This window comes from Acomys russatus, chromosome 13 (genome assembly GCF_903995435.1).
Source record: "Acomys russatus chromosome 13, mAcoRus1.1, whole genome shotgun sequence".
Classification (NCBI taxonomy): domain Eukaryota; kingdom Metazoa; phylum Chordata; class Mammalia; order Rodentia; family Muridae; genus Acomys; species Acomys russatus.
Genome location: NC_067149.1, coordinates 49,783,935 through 49,804,471, shown reverse-complemented (window position 1 = coordinate 49,804,471; position 20,537 = coordinate 49,783,935). Strand labels below are relative to the sequence as shown.

Here is a 20,537-nt window from a genome sequence, read left to right as displayed (position 1 = left end):
ATTCTTTTTTTCTTTTTTTTAAGATTTATTTATTATGTGCACAATGTTCTGCTCACATGTGTTCCTCCCCACCAGAAAAGGGCACCAGATATCATTATAAATGGTTGTGAGCCACCCTGTGGTTGCTGGGGATTGAACTCATGACCTTTGGAAGAGCAGCCAGTGCTCTTAACCTCTGAGCCACCTCTCCAGCCCCCATACAGAGATTCTTTTACATCAGCTGGGAGCTGAGATGATGTAGTTGGTGGGCCTGAAGTCAAAATATCTATAGTTATGCTACCCAAAAGGAGCAGGCCTCAACACAGGCAACTAAAACTCACACACACACACACACACACACACACACACACACACACACACACACACACACGAGTACTTGGCTTCAGCATAAAATGTAAATCACAGGAGTGTAAAGCAGGAGAATTGGGAGCTTGAGGCTAGCCTGTGCTACCTAGTAAAACCTTGGCTAAAGGAAGACAAGAAAAGCAGGGCGTGGTGGCGCATGCCTTTAATCCCAGCACTCAGGAGGCAGAGGCAGGTGGATCGCTGTGAGTTTGAGGCCAGCCTGGTCTACAAAGCAACTCCAGGACAGCCAAGGCTACACAGAGACCCTGTCTCAAAAAAAAAAAAAAAAAAAAAAAAAAAAAAACCAAAACAAACAAACAAACAAAGAACTCAGTCTGTAAACCAGGTTGGCTTGGAACTCACAGAGATCCTCTTGCCTTTGCCTCCTTAGTGCTGGGATTAAAGGTGTGTGTCACCACCACCATCTGGCTAGTTGGAAATATTTTTATTTTGTTTGTTTTTGAGACAGAATATATCTCTGTAGCCCTGGCTAGCCTGGAATTCACAGAGCTCTGCCTGCCCTTGTGCCTGAAATGCTGGGATTGAAGGCAAGTGACACTCTGCTTGGCTTTGGGTTTTGTTTGTTTGTTTGTTTTTGAGAGAGGGCCAGGCTGGCCTGGAATTTCCCCTGTGGCTAAGAATGACTTTGAACTCCAGATCCTTCTGTCTTTGTCTCCTTAGTTCTGGAATGCGGCCTGTGTCACCATCCTTGGATAGTAATTTCAGTTGCCGCTCCTCCTCTTCCTTCAATACTGGCAGATTAAACTCTGGATTTCTGGGTGCTTGTTGTTTAATGGGGTCAGGGTTGGGGTTGGGGTACATGGTGTGTGTGTGTGTGTGTGTGTGTGTGTGTGTGTGTGTGTGTGTGTGTGTGTGTGTATTCACACATTCACATTCCACTGCAAAGGTGTAGAGGTCAGAGGTTTGTGTTAGTTTTCTTCTTCCACCTGTGGTCTGGGGTAGAACTCAGGCTCCATCTTAGGTCAGTGCCCTATCTGAAGTGAGTAGACAGCAGTTCTCACCTCCCAGGGAGAGAGCACATGAGTAGCTTATAAGAACAGGTTTTTACAGGTGGTGGTGGCGCATGCCTTTAATCCCAGCACTCGGGAGGCAGAGGCAGGCAGATCGCTGTGAGTTCAAGGCCAGCCTGGTCTACAGAGTGAGTCCAGGACAGCCAAGGCTACACAGAGAAACCCTGTCTCAAAAAAACAAAAACAAAAAACAAAAAACAAAAAAAAGAAAGAAGAAAGAACAGGTTTTATGGAGCAAGAGATGGCTCAGAGGTTAAGAGGTCTGTTCTTCCAAAGGTTCTGAGAGCAATAGCCAGCAACCACATGGTGGCTCACAACCATCCATAAATGAGATCTGTGCCCTCTTCTGGTGTGCAGGCACTCATGCTCGCAGAATACTGTACAAATAATAAATATTTTTTTTAGGTTTTATAAACACAGCACAGGAACAGACACTCCCAAAGCTGAGTGTGAAGGCTCACACTTGGCATCCCAGCAACTGGAGGTAGAACCTGGATGGAGATCATGGAATCCAGCCAGGGCCAGTTTCAGCCACACATTGGAGTTTTAGGCCGCTGTAAGCTGCTCTGTGCTGGCCTGAGTTTGAGCTCTGCGGCTCACATAACGGTAAAAGTGGACTTGCTCAAAGTGCCCTCTGACCACCACACATGAACCACTCAAGCCAGAAATAAACAGATCCATTGAATAAAAAAGTTTAAAACCGTGTGCCACCACACTCAGCTAATATTTTACTACTGTTAAAGAACACAGTCTTATGTCTTGTCTGGAGCAAAGTTGATATGCCATAAATGTCCTTAAAATAGTAGCTAAATTAATCAGCCTGGCACTATATGCCTTTAATCCCAGCACTCCAGAGGCAGAGGCAGGTGGGATCTCTGGGAGTTCAAGGGCTACCTTATCTCCAAATTGAACTCCAGGCCAGCCAGGACCACATGGTGAGACCCCGCCTCAAAACACCACAAAGCAAGCAAACAAATAACCAACAAAGAATTAAGTCATTTGGATGTGTATATTCCATTTCATTCATGCTCTTACCTCAAATCAAGTCCCAATGTTCAGAAAAGTGGATATATTTCTCTTCATATTTTTTCTTTTTTTTCTCCTTTCCTTTAAATTAGTAAATCCATTCACTGCTTTTCTTTGGTGTTTGAGTTGGGTCCCATATCACCTAAGATGGCCTCAAATTCAAATACAAGAAGCCTTGGAACTGTGGGACTATAATCAAGTGCCACCATTTATTTCCCAAACCCTTCCTCTCCACTGCCGGTATGTGTGGTTTGTGTATCTGTAAGTGTCGGTATGTGGTGTGTGTGTGTGTGTGTGTGTGTGTGTGTGTGTGTGTGTGTGTGTGTCCTATGTGTGTGCCACAGCTCAAGTGTGAAGGTCAGATGACAACCCTGAGAGATCAGTTCTTTTTCACCATAGGATTTAGGTAGGAATTGAACTCAGGTCTTTAGGCTTGCAAAGAAAGCATGTTTACCCTCTTTTACCAACTGAGCCATCTTCACAACCCTCAACCCCCAGGAGACAAGAACTTTCCAGCAGCTCTACCTGTAAGAGGAAAGATGGCTGGTACCTGCCACAACACTGGGCTCCTGAATTGCCAAGGACCCCAAAAACCGCCAAATTTAAGAGCAAGGACCTTTTCCACCTCCTGCCAAATCTCCTAAGATAATCTCTTTCTGAATGACTTATCTGGGGGTTCAAGACTTACAGAGAAAAATGACCCCTACACTCCTCGTAGCTGCAGACTCAGGGAGGGAAGGACCACTTTTTGTTTTCCTTTTCTCTCTAGTCATCAAGGACATCCATCCATCTTATTAGTTTGCTTGTTTAGTTCTGTAGCACTGGGGAGTACATGAGATAGGCCTTTTTCTTTCTTCTTCTTTCTTTTGTTTTTGTTTTGTTTTGTTTTTCGAGACAGGGTTTCTCTGTGTGATAGCCTTGGCTGTCCTGGACTCGCTTTGTAGACCAGGCTGGTCTCGAACTCACAGAGATCCTGTGAGTCTGCTTCTGTCTCCTAGGTGCTAGGATTAAAGGCGTGTGCCACCATGCCTTTTCAAGATAGCGTTTCTCTGTGTAGCTCTAGGTGTCCTGGAACTCACACTATAGACCAGGCTAGCTTTGAACTCAGAGATCCTGCTGCCTCTGCCTCCCTGAGTACATGTGTTACCACTGCCTGGCTGGACTTTTTTTCTTTTCTCTTTCTTTCTTTCTTTCTTTCTTTCTTTCTTTTTTTTTTTTTTTTGTCTGTGTAGCCTTGGCTGTCCTGGACTCTCTTTGTAGACCAGGCTGGCCTCTAACTCACAGTGATCTGCCTGCCTCTGTTTCCTGAGTGCTGAGATTAAAGGCGTGCGTCACCGTGCCCAGCTCCTTTGGGTTTCTTTAGACTACAAAGTTTTCTTGGTTTAGGGTTTAACATAGTAGAAAAGTGCTTGCCTGACTTCCATCCCTAACATCATGAGAACACAAACTAAAAAGGATTTTTCTTTCTTAATTCTGAAGTTAATCTGGGAAAAATTCTTCTTAAAAAAAGCAAATCAAAGCCGGGCGTGGTGTCGCACGCCTTTAATCCCAGCACTCGGGAGGCAGAGGCAGGCGGATCGCTGTGAGTTCGAGGCCAGCCTGGTCTACAAAGTGAGTCCAGGATGGCCAAGGCTACACAGAGAATCCCTGTCTCAAAAAACCAAAAAAAGCAAATCAAAGCTGGGCGTTGGTGTCTCACGCCTTTAATTCCAGCACTTGGGAGGCAGAGGCAGGTGGATCTCTGTGAGTTTGAGGCCAGTCTGGGCTACAGACTGAGTTCCAGGACAGCTAGAGCTGTTACACAGAGAAACCCTGTCTTGAAGAACCAACAAAACAAAACAAAAAACAGAAAAAAGAGAGAGAAAAAAATCAAATCAAGCTGGCGCTTGCCTTTAATCCCAGCAATAGGGAGGCAGAGGCAGGTGAATCACTGTGAGTTTGAGGTCAACTTGGTCTACAAAGTGAGTCTTGGACAACCAGGGCTACACAGAGAAACCCTGTCGTGCAAAACAAAACAAAACAAACAACAACAACAACTACAGTCAAATTATTATTTTTTAAAATATTTTATTTAATTTTAATTTATGTGTGTTGGTGTTGGGGTGTCAGATCTTGGAATTATAGACAGTTGTGAGCTGCCATGTGGGTGCTGGGAATTGAACCCGGGTCCTTTGGAAGAGCAGGCAGTGCTCTTATCTACTGAGCCATCTCTCTGCCCGCCCCCCCGCCCCTTTTAAACACACACATACACACATGTACATAAAGCACAGAACCATACATACTTTATTTTTTTAATATTTATTTATTGTATATGAGTGCTTTATCTGCAGAAGAGGGCATCAGATCACACTATAGATGGCTTTGAGCCACCATGTGGTTGCTTGGAATTGAACGCAGGACCTCTGGAAGAGCAGGCGGCGCTCTTAACCACTGAGCCATCTTTCCAGCCCCCAAAATCAAATTATTTAATAAATAATGACTATGCAGGCGCAGTGGCACAATACAGTATATAATCCTAGCACTTTGAAGGTAGAGGCAAAAAGATCTAGAGTTCAAGGTTACCCTTGGCTAGATAAATTTTAAATAGCCACTTAAGAAAGTACCTCTTGGAGCTGGAGAGATGGCCCACCAATGCTTTTGCAGAGGACAGGAGCTTAGTTTCCAGCACCCACCCACAGTTCTCTGTAACTCCAGTTCCAGGGTATCTAGTGCCCTGTTCTGGCCTCCTTGGGCACCCAAAATCATGTGCATACAGACACACATATACACATGAGTACAAGAAAACGCAAAACAACTACTTCTAGCTAGGCAAGGAGTAAAGGCCCATGCACTCCAGAGGCAGCTGAGTCTCAGTGAGTCTGAGGCCAGGCAAGGGCACATATAAGACCCTGTCTCAAAGAAAGAAAGAAAGAAAGAAAGAAAGAAAGAAAGAAAGAAAGAAAGAAAGAGGAAGTGGTGCTGAGCAGATGCCTCTGCAGTATAAGAGCACGGGCTGCTCTTTCATAGAACTAAGGTTCTATTCCCAGCACCCACAGGGGAGCTCACAAGCCAGGCATATAAGGCCTTCTTCCAGCATCAATGGGCATTGTATACATGTGGAACACAGACATATTTGCAGGCAAAACCAAACACATATATGCACAAAATAATAAGATAAATACCAGCCATGGTGGCTCTTGCCTTTAACTCCAGCACTCAAGAGAGAGAGGCAGGAGGATCGCTATGAGTTCAAGGCCAGCCTGGTCTATATAATGAATTTCAGGACTGCTAGAACTACATAGTGAGACCCTATCTCAAAAAATAAAATAATATCCGGGAATGGTGGTGCATGCCTTTAATCCCTGCACTTGGGAGGCATAGGCTGGTGGATTCCTGTGAGTTCGAGACCAGGCTGCTCTACAAAGTAAAGTCCAGGACAGCCAGGGCTCCACAGAAAAACCCTGTCTCGAAAACCAACTAACTAACTAACTAGTGAGACTCTGTGTAAAAGAAAGAAAAGGAGCTGCCAGGCATGGTGGTACACAGGAGACAGAGGCAAGTAAAGCTCTGAGTTCAAATCTAGCCTGGTTGACAGAGTGAGTTCCAGAATAGCCAGGACTACACAGAGAAACCCTGTCTTGAAAAACCAAAACCAAAACAAAACAAAAAACCCAAAACCAACCAAACAACCAACCAAACAAAAAAGCCCTGTGTTATATAAAATCTAAAGGAACAAAGAGAAAGGAGTCAGGTGAGGTGGCACACGCCTTTAGTTCCAGCAGAGGCAGGTGGATCGTTGTGAGGACAGTCTGGTCTACAAAGCAAGTCCAGGACAGCCAGGACTATAAGAGAAACTCTGGCCGGGAGTGGTGGCGCACGCCTTTAATCCCAGCACTCAGGAGGCAGAGGCAGGTGGATCGCTATCAGTTCGAGGCCAGCCTGGTCTACAATTCGAGTCCGGGATGGCCAAGGCTAACACAGAGAGAGACCCTGTCTCGAAAAAACAAAAAACAAAAGAACAACAAAAAAAGAGAAACTCTGTCTCAAAAAAACAAAAAACAAACAAACAAAAACAAAAAAAGAATGAAAGAAAAGAAAGAAAAAGATGAAGGGATGAAGGGAAGGAGACAGAAGGAAAGAAGGACCACAGTTACTAGAACAGACCAGGAATTGCGTTCTGCCCAGTAACAATACATTTCTCAAGGCTTCCTAGGTGCCAAGAGAAGATGAACAAACAGGAAGAACCCAGGCCACTGCGCTGTAGGACAAGGTAGCACACGCGCCTGTGATCCTAGCAACTCAGGAAGCCGAGGCAGGGGGATTGCTGAAGTTTGAGATCACTTTGGTCTACACGGGGCTCTCCAGGCCAGTCTAGGCTACATAGTGAGAGGCAGTTTCAAAACAAAAACAAAAACAGAAAAGCCTGGAAACATCACAATACACAATCCAGAGCAATAGGGGGTCAGCCAGGTAAATTATTGAGCAGAACAGGAAGCTGCTGCTAAAGGTGATTAAGTGCAGCTGAGGGAGTAACTCAGCCGCAGAGTGCTCTACCCCAAATGCCAAGACCTTGCGTTTGAGTCCCAGCACAGAGGGAAAAAGAAAGCAAATCGGGCTAGAGAGGTGGCTCAGAGGTTAAGAGCACTGCTGACTCTTCCAAAGGTCCTGAGTTTACTTTCCAGCGACCACAAGGTGACTCACCAGCATCTATAATGAGATCTAGTGCCCTCTTCTGGCCTGCAGGTGTACATGGTGTGCGGCTGTACATGCAAGCAGAACACTGTATTAATAAGAAATAAAAAATTTTTTAAGGGAAAAAAAAAAAAAAAGCAAACCAAAGCTGTAGCTGAGAGATGGTGGCCCACGCCTTTAATGCCAGCAGTAGGAAGGCAGAGGCAGGCCGAGCTCTGAGTTCTAGGCCAGCGTCTACAGAGAGAGTTCCGGGACAACTGAGGCTGCAAAGAGAGACTCAAGTCTTGAAAACACAAATCAAAAACCCTGTCTTTTATTTGTATCATTAACTTTAGCTGAGTGTGGTGGCCCACATTTATAATCCCAGAGGGTTTCTCCGTGTAGCCTTGGCTGTCCTGGACCCAGGCTAGCCTTGAACTCACAGCAATCCACCTGCCTCTGGCTCCCTGAGTGCTGGAATAAAGGCCTGCACCACCACACCCAGGTTGTTTTTTCTGTTGTTGTTGTTTTTGTTTTTCTTTCTTCTTTTTTCAAGACAGGGTTTCACTGGCTGTCCTGGAACTCACTCTGTAGACCAGGGTGGCCTTGAACTAAGGTAGACTGCCTCTACCTCCTGAGTACTGGGGTTAAAGGTGTGTGCCACCAAGTAGCAAAAAGAAAAAAAAAAAAAAAAAAGACACAGGGGGCTGGAGAGATCGCTCAGAGGTTAAGAGCAACTGGCTACTCTTCCAAAGGTCGTTAGTTCAATTCCCAGCAAACACATGATGGCTCAGAATCATCTACAATGAAATCTGGTGCCCTTTTCCGGCCTGCAGGTGTTAAATGCAGGCAGAACACTGTATACTAAATAAGTAAATCTTAAAAAAAGAAAAAAAAAAAGAGACACAGTGGTGGTGCACACCTTTAATCCCTTTAATCCCTTAATCCCAGCATTTAGGAGTCAGAGGCAGGCAGATCTCTGTGTTCTAGGCCAGCACTTAGGAGTCAGAGGCAAGAGGGTCAGGATTCAAGGTCAGCCTTGTCTACTCTGGGAGTTCTGATTTAGTCTGGGCTAAGTGAGACTCCCATCCCCAAACAATAGCAACAAAAATCCCAGCACTGGAGAGGCCGAGGCTACATCACAGTGATATGGGGGGGGGGGGGGGGGAATTCAGCATCTACCACTGGGGTTCTGATCCCCAAGGGGGTTCCGTCTGAGAGAGTGTCAGCAAACACAGTGTGGGCCCCAGGCAGGCTCCACAGTTGATAGCCTCCAAGACTCTGAGAGAGTGTCAGCAAACACAGTGTGGGCCCCAGGCCGGCTCCACAGTTGATAGCCTCCAAGACTCAGTGGGAAGGAACTGAATCTCTCCTGAGGGGTCCAGGAAGTGTTTGCAGTCTGGAGACCTTTGAGCTTGCTTTGCCTGCAGGCTGAGATGAAAGCTGACAGGATAACCGCTAGGCCAACAGCATCACCGACGACGGCGGGAGGTCAGAAGTGTGGTCCCGTAGGGGCTGAAGGCCAGACAGGAATCCTCAAATGCCCAGCTGAAGAGGTGAGGTTTTAGCCGGTGACTAGAAATCAACAGGTACTAAGAGCCCCGTTTTTTTTTTTCTCTCTCCCTTTTGTGGAGAAACAAGTTCTTCTAATAGAATAGAGCAGTCCAAAATGTTAACCCAGTTTCAGAACCCATGGGCAGTGTCTTGGGACAGACCAGCCAGTTATTTTCGAAGTAAAAGTTTAGGCAAAACACCAGGCAAGCAAACTACCACGGAGCCAATTGGCTGGCAGTTCACGTGACTTAGCCTTTCAATAGGATCTGAGGGTCTTTCTAGTCATTTGTTGGGGGAAGGGGGAAGAAGTTAGAAATTCTCTGAGTTGGCAGTATACACTGGTAACCCCAGTATCTGGAAGGCAGAGACAAGAGCATCACCACAGGTCAGAAGCCAGCCGAGGCCAACCTGGAAGTTCCCAGAAGGTGCTGTGGAGATGGCTTAGCGCACTTGTTCTTTCAAAAGGCTCCATTCGGATCCCCCTACCCAAACAGTGGCTCACAACCATCCTAACACCAGTTCCAGGCTTCTGACGTCCTCTTTTGACTTTCTCTACCCCATGGTACACAGACATGCAGGCAGGCAACACACACATACACAAAACACACACACACACACACACACACACACCACATGATGGCTCAGAATCATCTACATCAGCCACAGTTAGGTAGTGAGATCCTGTTTCTAAAACAAACAAGCCTGGTGGGGTATGGCACACCTTTAATCCCCAGCACTCAGGAGGCAGATCTTTGTGAGTTTGAGGTCAGTCTGGTCTTCAAAGTGAGTTCTAAGACAGCCATGTCTGTTACAGAGAAACCCTGTCTTGAAAAACAAAACAAAAGAGCCATAAAACAAAAACAAAAACAAGAAAACCAAACTACACTAAAAGGAAAAACAAAACAAAGACACTATCACCTTTTTTTTTTTCCTTTTCTTTTTGTTTTGCTTTTGTTGTTGTTTTTTGAGATGGGTTTCTTTGTGTAGCCTTGACTATCCTGGATTCACTTTGTAGACCAGGCTGGCCTTGAACTCTCAGTGATTCGCCTGCCTCTGCCTCCCAAGTGCTGGGATTACAGGCGTTTGTCACCGCGCCTGGCTCACTATCACACTTTTAAATGGATACTTTGCTGTGTTGAGATGGAGTCCAGTGGTCTGGAACTTGCTAGGTAACAGAGGATAACCCTGAACTCAGGACCCCCTGCCCTTGCCTCCCAGGTGAACTCAGGACCCCCTGCCCTTGCCTCCCAGGTGTTGGGATTACATGTGTGGGGCACCCACCGGTACCTGGTCCTCCCCACATGCTGAGTCCACACCTCCCTTTCACCTTGTCGATAGTTCCGTGCTTTTCCACACAAAGCTCCTTTAGTCAAATGCCTGGTTGTCCAATTGGAAGCACGGCTTAAGGTTTTCTCCCATGATGGACGTTGTGAGCCCCAACCTGCAGACCCTCAGCACATGTCCGTGGAAAATGTACTTGTTTTATTTCTAGTTGACAACATTCTGTGACATGAAAGGAAGCATTTGATTCCACACAACTGATAAGTGATGGACTAGAACTGACCCAAAGACTTGGAGTCCGAGCCAAGAAGGATGCAGCTACACAAAGGCATTTGGAAGTGGTGTGTAGGCTTTTTCTTTTCCCTTCTTTCTATTTTCTTTTTCTTTTTGTCTTGTTTTTTTTTTTTTTTTTTTTTTTTTTTTTTTTGAGACAGGGTTTTCTCTGTGTAGCCTCGGCTGTCCTGGAACTCAGTCTGTAGACCAGGCTGTCCTCGAACTCAGAGACCCGCCTGCCTCTGCCTCCGGAGTGCTGGAATTAAGGGTGTGCACCACCTCTGCCTGGAGAATGCAGGCATTTTCATTGGATACATAGAGCCGTGGTCTCGTTCTGCAGCCTAGGCTCCTGGGAATTTAGTAGTTTAGACAGGCTTCAAGCCTTCCTGCCTCAGTCTCTTGAGCAGCTGGGATTACAGGTCTGTATCACGAGGCCTGCTTAAAAACATTTTTAAAAGTTTATTTATTTGTTTTATGTATATGAGTGCTCTATCTGCATGCTAGGTGAGGCCATCAGATTGCAGTAGAGGTGGTTGTGAGCCACCATATGGTTGCTGGGAATTGAACTCAGGACTTCTGGAAGAGCAGACTTAGCCACTAAAGCCATCTCTCTAGCCCAAAACATTTTTTTGTTTTGTTTTGTTTTTCGAGACAGGGTTTCTCTGTGTAGCCTTGGCTCTCCTGGACTCGCTTTGTAGACCAGGCTGACCTCGAACTCACAGTGATCCGCCTTCCTCTGCCTCCAGCGTGCTGGGGTTAAAGGTGTGCACCACCAACGCCTGGCATATATTTTTTTTTAAATGAGAAACTTTTTTGCAGTATTGGGATTGAACTAAGGGTCTTGAGTAGCTACCTCTGAGCTACACTGCCAGCTAATGTTTTTGTAATTACACTATGAAGTGTAATATTACAAACATTTATTTTTGTGATTTTTAGTTATGTGCGGGTTGTGTGCCTGCACATGGGTATGTGCACATGACTTCAGGTGCCTGCTGAGGCCAGAGGTGCCTGATCCCCTGGAGCTGGAGTTACACACAATTCTGAGCCATCAGATATGGGTTCTAGGAACCAAACTTGGGTCCTCTGAGAGGGCAAGAAGTATCCTTAGCCACTAGTCATCACTTCAGCTCACACTAAGTAGATATGGTAGCACACCTGTAGATCAGTCACAGTCATTCTGTGAGGTTGAGGCAGGGGGATTACCTAAATCCAGGATTTTTTTTTTTTTTTTTTGGTTTTCGAGACAGGGTTTCTCTGTGTAGCCTTGGCCATCCTAGACTCACTTTGTCGACCAGGCTGGCCTCGAACTCACAGCAATCCGCCTGCCTCTGCCTCCCGAGTGCTGGGATTAAAGGCGTGCGCCACCACGCCCGGCTCCTAAATCCAGGATTTTGACTCCCTTGGGAGCAAGAATAATAAAACCCCCTACCCCAAGCCCAGTCAGGTGTCAGGGTAGCTCAGGTTTCTATGGAGCTCTGGTTAGCCTTATTTTGGCATCCTGAATACTGGGATTACAAATTTGTCATTATACTCAATAAGAAACCATGTCTTTTTTCTTTTCTTTTCTTTTCTTTTTTTTTTTTTTTTTTTTTTTGTCTGTTTTGGTTTGGTTTTTCGAGACAGGGTTCCTCTGTGCATCCTTGGCTGCCTTGGAACTTCCTCTGGTTTTCTGAGACAGGGTTTCTCTGTGTAGCCTTGGTTATCCTTCACTCACTTTGTAGATCAGACTGGCCTCAAATTTCACAGAGATCTGCCTGCCTCTGCCTCCCAGAGTGCTGGGATTGTAGGTGTGTGCCACCATGCCCAGCTACAACCCATGTGTGAAAGAAAAAGAAAGAACAAACAGAAAGAAGAGAAAGAAGGAAGGAAGGAAAGGAGAGAGAGAGAGAGAGAGAGAGGAGAGAGAGAGAGGAGAAAGAGAGAGAGAGATTGGTGGTAGGCTGGGGCTGTGTGGGCAGATTGCTTGCCTAGCATGTTCTAGGCCTGAGTTCCACGCATCTCCTCAGCTACCTGTGGTGGCGCAAGCCTGAAACCCCAGCACTGGAAGTGTTAGGTAGGCTAGACCAGAAGTTCAAATTTGGGCCAGCAAGATGGCTCAGTGGGTAAAGGTGCTTTTGCCACTAACCCTGATAACCTGAGTTTCCTATCTGGGACCCACATGGAAGAAGAGACCAAGCCCTGCGAATTGTCCTCTGAGCTCCACCCCTGCACTGCGGCATGCATACCCCCACTCAAGTGCACAATAAACAAACAAATAAAAGTAACATTAAAATGTATGTATATATGTATATATATATAGTCATACATATATGTAACAAATTATTCTCTACAATGCTGCTACAAGCTATCTCATTGTCTTGCACATTACAGACACATAATGTGCGTGTTGAATTAGTATATCTCCCTTTCACCGAGTCCACTGCCGACAGACCCACAGGTATTCTTTTAGGAGCCCCCGCCCCCGGGACAGTAGAGCAAGAGAAGGAGGAGAAAACTCTCACATCAGTCTTTTCATCCCGTTGCTTCTGAGGAGCTGGGAAGAGAGCAATTCACACTTGATTACCCCCCAAGTTCCTGCATTGAGCCGCCGAAGCTGGAGCGCGGAGCTGTGCTCCCCAGCGACCGCACTACCGCACCCAGTCGGCCATGCAGCCTTCCCAAAGGCTTTTGACTCTCGTCTTCCTCCTAGGAACCTTGGCATGGGGCCAGACAGCCAAGTTTGAAGAACATGACTTTTTGCGGTTTTTGGGCTTAGAGAAAGCCCCTTCGCCTCACGGGTTCAAACCTGTGCCTCGCATCTTACGGGAAATCTTCCAGGCTCGAGAAGCTGCGGCGGCGGCCAGCAGGGTCCCGCAGGACTTATGCTACGTGAAGGAGCTAGGTGTCCGTGGGAACCTGCTTCAGCTTCTCCCAGACCAAGGTAAGGAACCCGAGTGTTTGTCAGAGAAAAATCTCGAGTGGGTGCTGTGGAGAAGGGAGGAGGGGACAGATGGGCACCTCATGGCTGGCGGGTCAGAGCTAGGACCTTGAATAGTCTGTCTCAGTTCCAAGATCAACCCACAGGAAGGCACGTGTTCTTATCACGCCGGCCTCTCCGCGTTCGTCTAACTGCAGCCGAGCTGGCTCAGCAGAGCTTAGTTTACAGTTAACACAGAGAGAGTGGGTTCAGGCAGTCCGCTCAGCATTCGGAGAGTCAGACAAGATCACACCTTAGGTGAAATGAATTCAAGGTAGGTTTCTTAAAATCAGCGGCTCCCGCCCCTACCCCCTCCTCCTTTTTTTTTTTGTAATATGTGTTTGTGCATGTCTCTCCGAAGAGTCCAGCGGAGGTGTCCGATCTTCTGGAGCTGAAAGAGGTTGAGCTGCCGAACATGGCTGCTGCGAATGACCTCTGGTCCTCTTAAACACTCAGCCATCTTTCTAGTGCCCCTGTGTTACTTTTATTGGATGCAAAAAGCATTTCTTGATTTTAATTAATTCATGCAAGGTCTCTTGGTGTAACCTTGGCTGCCCTGGAGCCAAGATCCGCCTGCCTCTGCCTCCCAAGTACTAAGTGCTGGGATTAAAAGCCAGCATCTCCCCCCACCCCCGCCCCGTTTTTCCCCGAGACAAGGTTTCTCTGGGTTAGCCTTCTCTGTCCTGGACTCGCTTTGTAAACCAACCTGGCCTCGAACTCACAGCCATCCACCTGCCTCTGCCTCCCTAGTGCCGGCATTAAAGGACTGCACCACCACATCTGGCGCCAGCACATCTCTTGATTTTATTTATATCTATTTTTAATTATTTATTTTGTTTGTTTATTTTTGTTTTATGTTTGTTTCTTCAAGACAAGGTTTCTCTGTGTAGTTCTGGCTGTCTGGAACTCGATTTGTAAACCAACATGATTTTGGATTCGAGAATTTCCCCTGCCTCTGCCTTCCAAATGCTGGCATTAAAGGTGTGCACCACCATACACAACTTGATTTTACTTTATTTTTGTTTTGTTTTTTGAGACAGGGTTTCTCTGTGGAGCCCTGACTGTCCTGGGCTCACTTTGTAGAACAGGCTGGCCTCGAGCTCAGAGATTTGCCTGCCTCTGCCTCCCGAGTGCTGGGAATGACTTGAATTGTTTAAAATACAGATCAAAGCTATTGAGCTAAGCCACAACCACACTCTTCATAAACGTCAGAGTGACTACCATCCCATAATTTCTTAGGCTGACCTCTTACCAAATACCAAACCACTTGGTTTAAAGGTAGATTCTTCTAGCCCCAGGTCCTCCCTCAGTCCTCTGCTTGATTCTTATTCAAAATTGGAGATGGAGGCTGAGTAACCACATTCCTGCGCCTCCGCCTCCTCTGCATTCAGATGCAGAGCCCTCTTAGTCACTGGGTTCTTGTTTTTGTTTGGTTCTGTTTTTTGAGATGCTATACTGGTCTGCAAGTCACTAAGTAGTCCCAGATGGCCACAGTCTTTTCAGGAATTCTCCTGCTTCAGCCCTCCAAGAACTGATTAGAGGCATAAACTGCCGCAGGAGACCAAGGATGTAGTTATTTTTACTGCAGATGGTGAGGAGATTTGGATATGTATTTGTCCCTGAGTACTTATTGTATACCTACTGTGAGCTCGCCTGGGAATGGCCTTGAGAGGGCAGACATTAACAAAAGCTACCCTTTTTAAGAGTTTCAGCTAGGCAGTTGTGGTGGCACCTGCCTTTAGTCCCTGCCCTGCAAGTGGATCAAAGTCAGCCTGGTTTACAGCCAGGGCTAGACAGAGAAACCTTGTCTCCAGAAACAAACAAAAAGTTTTTAGACAGGAATAAGTTAAAAGGAAGTAAAACTCTAAGGTTGGTCTTAACAGAAAGCTGAAACAAAACTTTTTTTTTTTTTTCCGAGACAGTGTTTCTCTGTGTAGCCTTGACTGTCCTGAACTCTCCTTGTAGACCAGGCTGGCTTTGAACTCACAGCGATCCACCTGCCTCTGCCTCCCAAGTGCTGGGATTAAAGGTGTGCACCACCACCTCGCCGCTTACAAAATTTTCACCAATGCGCGTTGTTATAATAAAAGGATCTGGAAGTCACTGGGCGGGGCGTGGAAAACGGAAGTGGGGGCGGGGCGCGAGGGCGGGGAGGGAACTGGAGGTGGGAGGGCGAACTGCAGACAGAGACAAACAAACAAACAAAAAGCGTGGAAATGCTAAACCAGGAGCCTTAAGGGAAGGAGATGCTTCCTACTAAAGCCCTGAGAAGAGCTTCATTGTGTGGCTCAGCGGTTAAGAGCACTCACTGCTCTTCAGAGGACTCCGGTTCATTTCCCAGCATCCACCTAAATGGCTCACAACTTCAGCCCCAGGGAATCTGACACCCTGATCTGGCCTCTTGGGCACTGATACATGTGGCGCACAGACATACATGAGGGCAACTCCCCTGTGAAAAATAACACTGAGAATGAGGGGGCTAGAGAGACGCTTAGGCTCTGGCACTTACTGTTTTAACTATGATCCCAGCACTTGGGTGGATCACTGTGAGTTGGAAGCTAGCCTGGTCTACAAAATGAGTCTAGGACAGGCAAAGCTACACAGAGAGACCCTGTCTCGAAAACAAAAAACAAAATGAAACAAACAGAAGTGAGAATGAGGCCAAGGTGCGGTGGCATTTACATTTAATCACTGTACTTTGGAGGCTGAGGTGGGGTTGGGTCTTTTTAAGAATTCCATGGCAGCCAGGGAGACATAATAAATAAATAGATAGACAAGCAAACCAACCAACCATGGATGGTGCAGTGGGGTCTCTGTAAGCTTGAGGCAGAGAGCAGCCTTCATTGTCAGACAGAATTCTTTGGCACTTTCTTCATTGTGAAATGTATCATTTTTTTTTTTTTCCATGTCTGGCTTCTTTTACTCAGCCCCGTGTTTGTGGGATTTATCCATGCTGTTTGAATTTGTTTTTTTGTTTGTTGTTTGTTTGTTTGTTTTTCTTTCTTTTTTTTTTTTGTTGTTTTTTTTTGGTTTTTCGAGACAGGGTTTCTCTGTGTAGCCTTGGCCATCCTGGACTCACTTTGTAGACCAGGCTGGTCTTGAACTCACAGCGATCCGCCTGCCTCTGCCTCCCGAGTGCTGGGATTAAAGGCGTGCGCCACCACGCCCGGCTTGTTTGTTTGTTTTTCGAGACAGGGTTTCTCCTGTAGCCTTGGCTGTCCTGGGCTTGCTTTGTAGACCAGGCTGGTCTCGAACTCATATCGATCCACTTGCCTCTGCCTCCCTAGTGCTGGGATTAAAGGTGTGCACCACCACATCTGGCTCGCTGTTTGAATTTCTGACTGCTGTGTGGTGTGTGACAGGTCACTTGTCCAGGCTACACAGGTGGACCTCCGTTGAGCTGTTTGGTTTGGAAGAGCAGGTTATTGTGAACACTGGAAGGGAGTGTGAGCCTGGACTTCAGTGATGCCTGCATCCCTCCTAGGTTTTACATTTCACTCATCTGGTAACAAAATGTGGTTACATTCCTTTCTTTCTTTTCTTTTGCTTTGTTTTTGGAGACAGGGTTTCTCTGTGTAGCCTTGGCTGTCCTGGATTAGCTTTGTAGATCAGGCTGGCCTCGAACTCACAGAGATCCGCCTACCTCTGTCTCCCGAGTGCTGGGATTAAAGGCCTTTCCTTCTTTCTTTTTTTCTTTTTTGATTTTTCAAGACAGGGTTTTTCTGTGTTGCCCTGGCAGTCCTGGACTCACTTTGTAGACCAGGATGGGCTCAAATTCACAGGGTCTCTCTGTGTACCCTTGGCTGCCTTGGACTTATTTTGTAGACCCAGCTGGGCTCGAACTCAAGAGATCCACCTACTTCTGCCTCTCAAGTGCTGGGATTAAAGGCCTGTGCCACCACGCCTGGCTCTTTGGTTCTTCTTTGTTTTGTTTTGTTGGTTTTTTGAGACAGGGTTTCTCTGTGTAGCCTTGGCCATCCTGGACTCACTTTGTCGACCAGGCTGGCCTTGAACTCACAGCGATCCGCCTGCCTCTGCCTCCCGAGTGCTGGGATTAAAGGCGTGCGTCACCACGCCCAGCTCTTGTTTTGTTTTTTAATATTTATTTATTATTATGTATACAGTGCTCTACCTGCACATACACTTGCCGGCCAGAAGAGGGCATCAGATCACACTATAGATGGTTGTGAGCCACCATGTGGTTGCTGGGAATTGAATTCAGCATCACTAAAAGAGCAACCAGTTCTCTTAACCACTGAGCTATCTCTCCAGCACCCTCTTTTTTGGTTCTTTTTTTTTTTTTTTTTAAGATTTATTTTATTATTATGTATACAGCACTCTGCCTACTCGTACACCTGCTAGCCAGAAGGCATCAGATCACATTACAGATGGTTGTGAGCCACCATTTGGTTGCTGGGAATTGAACTCAGGACCTCTGGAGGAGCAGCCAGTGCCCTTAACCTCTGAGCCATCTCTCCCGCCCCTCTTTTTTGGTTCTTAAAGACTGGGTTTCTCTATGCAGTAGTCCTGGCTGTCCTGGAACTCACTGGTAGACAGCCTGTTCCTGAACTCACAGAGATCTGCCTTCTTCTGTCTCTGGAGTAGCTAAATTACATTGCTTTTATTTGTCTCACCACCCTCAACCCCCATCCTTTGAGATAGGATTCCAATTTGTACTCCAGGATGGCCTTGATTCCCTCCATGCAGACCAGGATGGTCTCCAACTTGGGGCAACCTGCCTTTCTCAGCCCCTTAAGAAAAGGGATATGGGACTGGAGAGATGGCGCACCTGCTTCTATCTTCTGAGTGCTGGGATTTCAGCTGTGTGACATCACACCCAGCTCATTTGAATGCATTTCTTTATTAGTGAGTAATGTATAATTTCTATATATATATATATATATATATATATTTTTTTTTGGTTTTTCAAGACAGGGTTTCTCTGTGTAGCCTTGGCCATCCTGGACTCACTTTGTAGACCAGGCTGGCCTCGAACTCACAGCTATCCACCTGCCTCTGCCTCCCGAGTGCTGGGATTAAAGGCGTGCGCCACCACGCCCGGCTTAATTTCTATATTTTAAATAATTGTCTATTTATATATAGTGGCCAGTTTTCTATTGAATTATATTTTTCATAATGATTTATAAGCCTGTTAATCATCTATAAGAGGCTTTGTGTGTGTGTGTTTGTGTGTGCGCACATGTAGTAAATGCCTCTAATCTCAGCACTGTGGAGACTGATGCAGGAGGATCAGGATGTCTAGACCAGCCTGGGAGACGGTACATAGGAGGCTATCTCACTACAAAAGCAAAAGGGGTTTATATGTGTGCGCACGTTAGGGTGATGAGGATATAGCTCAGTTGCTGTAGTGCTTGCCGATGAGGTTCTGGGATTAAGCCCCACCATAGCATAAACCAGGTGTGTAGGCATGTATCTACAATTTCAGAACCTTGAAAATGGAGGCAGGAGGATCAGAAGTTTTAAGCCACCCTTGGCTCTGTAATGGAGCCAAGGCTAGCCTTGGTTACAGGAGAAACAAAGAACAAAGCAAACAAATAAATAAGAAGCCAAAAAGTTGGGGCTGGGGAGACAGCTTAGTCCGTGATGTGATTACCTTATTGATGAGCGTGAAGACCGAGTTCAGCATCCAGGGACTGACTACATGTACACCTGTAAGCCCAGCATTCTGGGGCACAAACAGGCAGATCCTTGGGGGCTCACTGGCCAGGCTGTCTAGCCAAATTGGTGAAGCCCCCACCTCCACCCCCATCCCCCACCCTCGGTCGATGACACTTTATGTAAACAAACAAACAACCCAAGATAGTCATCCCCTGAGAAATGACACTGGCATATACATAATAACTGGACTTAAATGAGGGTTGGAGAAACAGCCTCCCAAAAGGGAGCGTTTGACTAGAAATAAGATTTGCTCACATTTGTGCATATGCACATGTGGGTCTGAAGGAGAAATGATTATGGTGACTCTCACGTGTCTCTTTCTGCTTCTAGGTTTCTTCCTCAACACACAGAAACCTTCCCAAGATGGCTCCTGTCTCCAGAAGCTCCTCTACTTTAACTCATCTGCCATCAAAGAAAAGGGAAAGTTGACCATGGCCCGGCTGACTATAGACTTGGGGCCCAGGTCCTACTATAACCTGGGACCAGAACTGGCGGTAGCTCTGTCTGTGGTTGAGGATGGTGGTGTGTGGGGGCAACCCCACCCTAAGCCAGGCAGAATGCTTGCTCAGCAGTCTGTCCCAGGGCCTCAGGGTCCTCTTCACTTCAACCTGCGGGGTGTGGTTAAGAATTGGAACAGCAACAGACCAAAGAGTTTGGGCTTATACTTAGAGATTCTGGCCAAAGAAGATAGATACCCTGGGGCACATGTCCAGTTTGAGAACCCCTGCGACCGGCTGATACGTTCTCTCCACGTCTCCCTGCTGGTGGTGACCCTCAACCCTGAGCATTGCCACCCTTCTTCCAGAAAAAGAAGGGCGGTCATCCCTGTCCCCAAGGGTTCTTGCAGGACCCTCTGTCATCGTCACCAGCTGTTCATCAATTTCCAGGACCTGGGTTGGCACAAGTGGGTCATTGCCCCTAAGGGGTTCATGGCAAATTACTGTCATGGAGATTGTCCCTTCTCAATGACCACGTATTTGAATAGTTCCAATTATGCATTCATGCAGGCGCTGATGCATGGGGCTGACCCCAAAGTCCCGAAGGCTGTCTGTATCCCTACCAAGCTGTCCCCCATGTCCATGCTCTATCAAGATAACGATGAGACCATCATCCTCAGACATTATGAAGACATGGTGGTTGATGAGTGTGGGTGTGGGTAGAGTGTCAGGAGTAGCATTGGCGTGCCCTTAGGGGAAATCCTCTAATAAAACCACCATTCTGGCTTATGTCCTCTCGAATCTGACACATCCGTTGTCATGTTTAATGACCCTCATAAATACACATATTTGTGTTCTTACTATGGAACCCTAGTAGTCTTAGCTAATTTGTGCTCTGACATACTTACTCATTATGCACAGCATGCTAGAGTTTTTGTTTGAGAAAAGGTCTTATTGTATAGCCTTTGCTGGCCTTGAACTCACAGCAGTCCTCCTGCCTCTGCCTTCTGAGTGCTGGGATTATAGGTGTGTGCCACCAGGACCAAATGATCTTTATCTTTTACTCATTTTTGAGAGGGGGGGGTGTCTCTATGTACAACAGGCTGTTCTGTAAGTTACCATGTAGATCAGGCTGGCCTCAAGCTCACACAGATCAAAACGGCCTCTGCTTCCCGAACCCTAAGGTTAAAGGTGTGCGCCATACCATGTGTATATACAATTAGGTGTGTGCAAAATGTAAAAATTGTTTTGAGAAAATATAATATTGAAAAACTTACATGATCTTTAAAAATATTTATTTACTCA

At 46.4% G+C, this 20,537-nt stretch overlaps 1 protein-coding gene across 1 annotated transcript; it reads left to right on the top strand.

The window, feature by feature from the left end:
• The first annotated feature begins 12,787 nt into the window (after positions 1-12,787).
• Gdf3 (growth differentiation factor 3) lies at positions 12,788-20,017 on the top strand. The gene is made up of 2 exons (XM_051155288.1): positions 12,788-13,080; positions 19,126-20,017. The coding sequence occupies exons 1-2, from the start codon at positions 12,807-12,809 to the stop codon at positions 19,953-19,955; spliced, it is 1,104 nt and encodes a 367-aa protein (XP_051011245.1). The 5' UTR covers positions 12,788-12,806; the 3' UTR covers positions 19,956-20,017.
• The last annotated feature ends 520 nt before the right edge of the window (positions 20,018-20,537 follow it).

What these genes read in the sequence shown, in the direction of transcription:
- Gdf3 (XM_051155288.1), top strand. Translation starts at nt 12,807, where the DNA reads ATGCAGCCTTCCCAAAGGCTTTTGACTCTCGTCTTCCTCCTAGGAACC. An exon ending in TCAGCTTCTCCCAGACCAAG is followed by an intron (nt 13,081 to 19,125) that starts GTAAGGAACCCG and finishes TTCTGCTTCTAG; the next exon opens with GTTTCTTCCTCAACACACAG.